Source organism: Ptychodera flava, chromosome 22, assembly GCF_041260155.1.
Source record: "Ptychodera flava strain L36383 chromosome 22, AS_Pfla_20210202, whole genome shotgun sequence".
NCBI lineage: Eukaryota > Metazoa > Hemichordata > Enteropneusta > Ptychoderidae > Ptychodera > Ptychodera flava.
The window spans coordinates 21,911,621-21,918,551 of NC_091949.1; the positions used below are offsets into that span (position 1 = coordinate 21,911,621).

The 6,931-nt window shown below is 40.1% G+C and overlaps 1 protein-coding gene across 1 annotated transcript; it reads right to left on the minus strand.

Moving 5' to 3' along the window:
* Positions 1–111: 111 nt before the first annotated feature.
* LOC139123387 (protocadherin-15-like) lies at positions 112–6,895 on the minus strand. The gene is made up of 10 exons (XM_070689537.1): positions 6,672–6,895; positions 6,256–6,385; positions 5,490–5,581; positions 5,115–5,199; positions 4,570–4,698; positions 3,585–3,649; positions 2,663–2,903; positions 1,803–2,045; positions 995–1,188; positions 112–232 (listed from the first exon to the last, which is right to left on the minus strand). Exons 1-10 carry the CDS (start codon positions 6,893–6,895, stop codon positions 112–114), a joined length of 1,524 nt encoding a protein of 507 aa, XP_070545638.1.
* Positions 6,896–6,931: the final 36 nt, after the last annotated feature.

The window sequence follows — 6,931 nt, forward strand, 5'->3', positions numbered from 1 at the left end:
AATTGACGTTATCCATGGAAATAGCCTGAACTATGTGTGATTGGCTGGATCAAACAGTAAGCAAAGCACTCTTTAGCCAAACGTCACCAGCTTTTGCTGTAAGTATATAAGCTAAACATTTCGGAAGTCACAGCCACAATCACGATTACCTCCATCAGCAGCAGTACCATCATCATCATCATCATCATCATCATCTGAATTGACACATCTATCCACTATCGTCCTCATTACCCTAAAATCATCAATATTTTTACAATCTCACTTGTCCACATAATCTATTAACCGATATGAAGTATGATAATCATCAATACAGACCCCACCTTTAATTCTAATAATGTTATTATAGTCGTAATATCTGCCATTTGATGTTATGGGAGTGCCAGCTACATTTATGTCGACTTACCATTCTGGATGGTTCGCCATCATCTTCAGCAATGACTATCAGCGTGTGCCACGGCTGCGCTTCTCGGTCAATGACGCCAGCTGTGCTGATCGTTCCGTCCTTTGAAAACATAACATATTTTCAACTTCTTACGCGTGCGATGAATACGTATGTGTCCTAAGCAGATCAACTTTCTTCGTTTCAGTAAATCAGTCGTTATGTGTGAGGTTCATTTACTGCTAAATTGCGTTTTACATGGGATCCATACTGATATCTTTCGAACAAGATACAATCATGAGCATGGTGGCGAAATTCAAGGCGTCCATATTTTACGTACTACACGTCTATGAAATAAGACAGGTTACATCCCCCCCCCACACACACACACATAGTTCTCTAAACTTTACCGGACATTTTGTGCCCAATATCTAGTTTAAACCAAAAACTCGATATCGATAACAGCGTCAAGCGAAAAAGTATTTTCGACATAAAATCAAACTATGGGGCTGTCCTTTGGCTGAACCCTACTTCAGGCAACTCTCAAGGTTACGGTGAGTAGTGCGAAATGAGATTCTGTGTCCACCAATATTTGCTTGAACGAAAGTTATTTACCTCAGAAATGTTAAATTGGCCTCCTTCATTTCCGTACAGTATCTCGTATCTGGTGATATCGCCGTCTTTGTCCTCTGCGAAGACTTGTCCACGAACATGTTGAAACTGCCGGCGGGGTAGTCGTTCTCCTCGGCACTCATACTGTAGCTGGTTTGGTTGAATTCTGGGTTGTGGGCGTTGCTATCGTTCAAAGCCTGCAATATAAACATATCGTAGCATTTGTCTACCATCTGGAGAAAATACACCATGTAATTGACTGAAAGCGTTGTAAAAAAAAATCACACTTTACAACGTCTGCATGACGCTGTGTTCGGAAAGGAGATATGTAATTACTATGTTAAGATAGAATGCGCCTCGGCGACAGATATTCGGACTCTCAAACTTTTACAATTCTTTTCTGATCTACCACTTGTGGGAGCTCATTTTGAAGCGCTTGTTGTAAGAATACTTTTTACCGGCTTAGTTTTTCGAAAATCGAAAAATTTTATTTTTCTTCGTAGAGGTAACACAGGGAAGGCAGCCATTTCGAATTTAAGATATCGGTAAATTTTGGGTAATTTGTTTCTCTAGTACAAAAATTTACACGTACCCCCGATTCTTATTCTTGATTTTGAAAGAGAATGGTTGAAATATTAACCGAGGAAAGTTTGAGCAAAAGTTTAAAACTTTTACTTTCGAGGCGCATACTACCTTAAGAATTAATTGTTGATGATACAGGCTCGGTTGTGCATGCCAACAATGTTCTTACATATGTCTGCACGTCTTTACGTCTCCAAGTAACTTCAGAAACAAAGAACCTGCAACACACCTTTAGTGTAACTTCCACAGATGTAGTATCATTTACGATTCCATCAATGTCGTAAGGTACCGGATTGAACGCTTCGATGTCCACGGTCAAGATCTCACCGGTATCTTCTATCAGAACACTGGACGCGATGAACACTTCCCCGGTAACCTCGTCCACTTCAAAGTAATCGTAGTGCGTGCCGTTCTTATCTAAGATATCATACCTCACTGCGCCGTTGTCGGCATTGTCGTCTTCGTCATTGGCCTGTATGCATAACAGAATGAGATGCATTTTCGCGAAGTTTAGAGCCGGGTCAATCCAGATAAAACTGATGGAGGAAGACCGACCTGGAAACTATCTCAGTTGATGAGACTACGCAAGAATACCGCCTTAGAAGGCATACATTAGTCGGTCTTCCATGGTAAAGCAGATTTGACGGGTTTAAAAGCTACCTTTCCTTAAAAAATATAAAAACCGCAGGTTGCGATCAATTACGCCCCTGAGGGATCGATGTACCCGAAGAGGCCTTTTCATGAAGCAAGGTGTTTTCCCACTATCTTGTTGTGTCGATCGCAAAAGGCCTCTCTGTATATAACCGACTATATAGTAAAGTACACGCCTTTACCTCAAGGGCTGAAACGAACTCTAGGAAGACTGCAGAATACTTGACCCACACCGAACAATATTACAAATCAACATAATCATAGGGGGTTCAGCTACAAGGCCAAGGAAATACCCCTTAAAATGATTATTTTATAAGATATATGCGCATAAGGTTCTTCACGTGCGCAAAAAGCAAAGTAAAGGCTGCGTTGCAAATACTATAAAGATGAAGCAACCTGTAAACGGGGTGGTCTACATATAGGACCAACAAGACTCACTCTGACTGTGGCCACTTTGAACCCTGGGATGCCTTCCAGCGCCATGCCCAGGTACAAGTCCTCCTCAAACTGCGGCGCGTTGTCGTTGATGTCTTCAAGATACACGGTGACTAAAGTCTCGCCAGTTCTTGGACTTTCTCCACCGTCAATGGCTAAAACGTAGACTGGATGTACCGCTTGTTCTTCGCGATCCAATGGTCTTGTCGTGTATACTTTACCATCACTATCAACAGTAAAGTCGCTGCATTTTGAATGGAAAATAGTGTTTACTTCGCTATTGTTCATTTTGAAAGAGAAAGGTGTACACTTCAATATCCCTCGTTCAGTTGACCTGTTCACCCCTAAGTCTCCGTCAACAAGTCATCATGACCATTGATAACAATGGGTTTGGGCTCAAACCATGGTGGTGAAAGGTTAAAGAAGATCCATTCACCGACATCTTACTATAGATAAAAATATGCGATCCGCAAAACCTGTCAAGTAATACGGACGTTCTGTATCATGCGTAGCAAGAAATGGTAGTTGCGGTGACTAACTTCGGAACAATGGCATTCTAGCCAAGTGTTACTTCTGTTTTCAATATGTACAAGACAAATCAATTTCATGTCTTTGCGGTTCCCCTCCCTACCATTTCTTTATGACAGTTGTCATCGTGCTTTGACCTTGTCGATTTCATATTTCTGATAAATGATAGATTTGAATAGCTTTGGATATTTAATATACAGCAATTGTTCAAATGAATTGTGAAGATCTTGTTGTGTCTTTCCTGCTGCAATTATGCACATTGAAGTGTCAACGACTTTCTCAATTTGACGTTTTACGCTTTCAAAATATTGTACGTGACCCAATATTGGTATTTGCTGTAGTAGTAGGAGAATGCTGTATGACATCCATAGGATACAATAAGGTACGGGTTACATACCCTTGCATGGGTTCAGCTATATGGAAGGAAATATCGGCATTCTGTCCCTCGTCGATATCAGATGCCTTGATAGGAAGAATAAACAATAGCAATAAAAAAGTGTTCGGGCATAGTCAAGTTCAGAGACACATTCAAAATCTGACTTCTTTGATTTAACACTTCTTTGGAGTTCATGAAAAGAGTTGACACGACAGGTTTCTCAGTATCTGGAAGTCGGTTGTCCACAAGTAAAATTAAAGGTATTTTCATGCATGAAACCTTCTCTCATTTTTTTACATTAAACACTCTGCTGGTATATGTAACTTTTGTGGACTGATTTTAATAAGTAAGGACACAGAGAAACATAGACAGTCTATGTTTCTCTATGGTAAGGAGTAGATGATGTTTTCACCGCCTTGGTTTTGTGGAAATCCAAAAGTCAAATCCAATGGCATTAACATCAGAAAACCGGCCTGGTTTGGATTTCCTAGTGTATGTAAACTTTGGGCAATATTGTTTTTATTACAACAATTTGCACAGCGATTCCTCATATGATATTCATTCTTTCACGAAATGTTGAACACAAGTCAAACGTTACATTTCGAGGCGATGGTACTAAGTATCTTATGTTGGTACTCCATCTATAGTGGTGGTACCATAAGAGCACAATTGAGATAACTGGCATTTAACAATCGATGATAAAAGTAACAAAACTCCGCTAAAAAAATTAGATTAAAATAAAATAGATTATTCAATTTTGGGATAGTTCGAAATGATCGCTTGCTTGCATATTTCTTCTTCAATGAAAAGGAGAAGTTGAGTGATGCAGAATCATGATTCATTCTCATCTCATAACAACATCGACAACGTCAATAATCACGTCGCCATTTCTATTGTGACTGATATAGATGTAAGCAAAGTGTGAGTTAAGAAAGCACACTCATCATCAGGCCATCTTACGGGTTTTTCAGAATCAGGGGACCTGAATGATAAAACTAAGTATTACCGAAACGTAAGTGATAACGGCATCCTCTTCCTCTTCAAGGATGGTGACTGTTTGATTGACAGCGTCGATGATTGGGTCGTTATCATTGATATCTGTGACGATGACTGACAGGTCTGTGTCATTTGCCGTCTGTAAAGTACATTACATACATTTTTGTCATCTATCCAATCATACATCGAGAGCTGTTTTCCTTGGAATAGGCAGTCAAGACAGTAACCATTGAAACATGCATCACCTACACTGTTACTAATTACCACCGCCACCACCACCACCACCACCACCACCATCAACACCACCACCACCACCACCACCATCATCATCATCATCATCATCATTATCTTATGTATATCATAATAATTTGTCATCGTCATTATCACTATAATCATGGTTGCCTTGATCGTCACCGTCATTAAAGTCAATGTCATGACCATTGACCCCTGTGGTTCTGTCACATCACAATTATGACTTATCATTACAATGCACTCCAGTCTCAAATGTGGTCGATAAAAACGTCATCACTTGCCATGACAACGAAGGAAACTTACAAAGTACCCGTCTGTTACAGACACTGTCATGTTGTGATGGGCTTGACTGTCCCTGTCCAACAGGTCAAAGATGAACACTTCACCTCTATTCAAGGAAGAAACAAAAATAACTCCGGGTGAGTGAAGTTGTAAAGATTCTGTATAATGCCGCTATTTCTTGCATGCTTAACTCTTGAATAAATCCCCTTTTAGGTCGATGTCAAAGTAATGAAAGGACATATTATCATTGAGAGTTACGTTCCCTCTCTCTCTCTCTCTCTCTCTCTCTCTCTCTCTCTCTCAGTATATTGTATGTGTCAAACAAAGTCATTTCATGACATGAAATGCAGCCGAATTCTCAGCAACAACAAAAAAGGAAAAATCAAAGACACCTACGAGACGGAATCCATGAAGAAGTGGCCGTCATCAGACACATTCCTGTCATTTCCAAAGGAGAATGTCAGCTGATCGCCATCCACATCATACGCCTATATGTCAAGAAATAGAGGAGATGTAGTAAGACATCAGGTGATTTAGAATTTAAAGAAATTTAATCAAAATCGGTTGTTTCTTATACACTTGAATAACAGTGAGAATGTGTAATTTTGCTGTGGATTCTTATTACGACCCAGCAAAAAAGGAACTTTAATCCGACGGTCCGAAATGAAAAAATAAATTGCTACGGATGCCACCTTGGACCTAAAACATCATAGCTTCTCAAAAGACAGCAGTCAGAACTACTGCACCACTGTCCCTGGACAGAAGGCGGTGATAAACACGACTTCGAGTCATCGGTTTCCAAAGCAAGAGCATAATAAAGCATATTGCATGATTCATGCCTTTAAGTCATTGGAATTCCGCTTCGCGTGTAATGGTAGCATCGCCGTCTACATGTAGACTCGCGATTTCGTGCCTTGACGCTGCCATACGGTATTACTGATACCATGACAAATAAATCATGAACAGTGAATCGTAAATCTAGCGTTGTCCTTCCTCTTAAAAGTACTCAGATACACTAGTTTCAGTTCTCTAAAATGAACAATTACTTTAAACACTGGAAATATCAACAGAGATTGATTGCACCAGCAGTAAAACCCTAGCTCACAATTTAATCGAAGCAAGGAAGAGTGATGTGAAGATAAGAATTACAGAATAACGTTACCGATATGTTAAATACAGAAGCGCCAACAAGAGCGCCCTCACTGATGCTTGCTGAGAAAGGTGCATTGATAAACTCTGGTGGCTCGTCATTTACGTTGATGACTTCAATATGCACTTCTGTTAGATTAGATCTGCAAAAAGACGAGTGACAAAAACATGAATCATATGAACGCTTACACCCTTCTTGATTTGAAATCCATGTATGGGATTTGGCAATGCATAAATGTCCAACAGCGAAGTAAAGCCAGACTCCAGAATGCTATCATGTCGAAGTGAAGACCTTGGTGATTTTATGCAGTTCTCTGGAGACGAATAAGTTTACTCGTTGTTTCCTCGCCGTTGGATATAGATGTCCAGAAAACGTCATTTAAAGTTCTGCTGGGTGCAACAATAAAATATGAAATAAATAAATCTTACCTTGGGGTTTCTCCCTTATCTGCTGCCGTGACGAAAATGACGTAACTGTCAATTGTGTCTGCGTCTAAGAGATCATAAAAAGTGGCGCTTAAGTCACCGGCGTCCTGATCAATGGTAAATATGGACATGCCATTGTCTGTAGCTGAGAAGATACTATAGGCCACCTCACCATCCCTTCCCGTGTCTGCATCATCGGCCTCGATCTGACAATAAAAGTAAACCATGATAGTTGAGTTTCTTCAGAAACAAGTCATTGACAA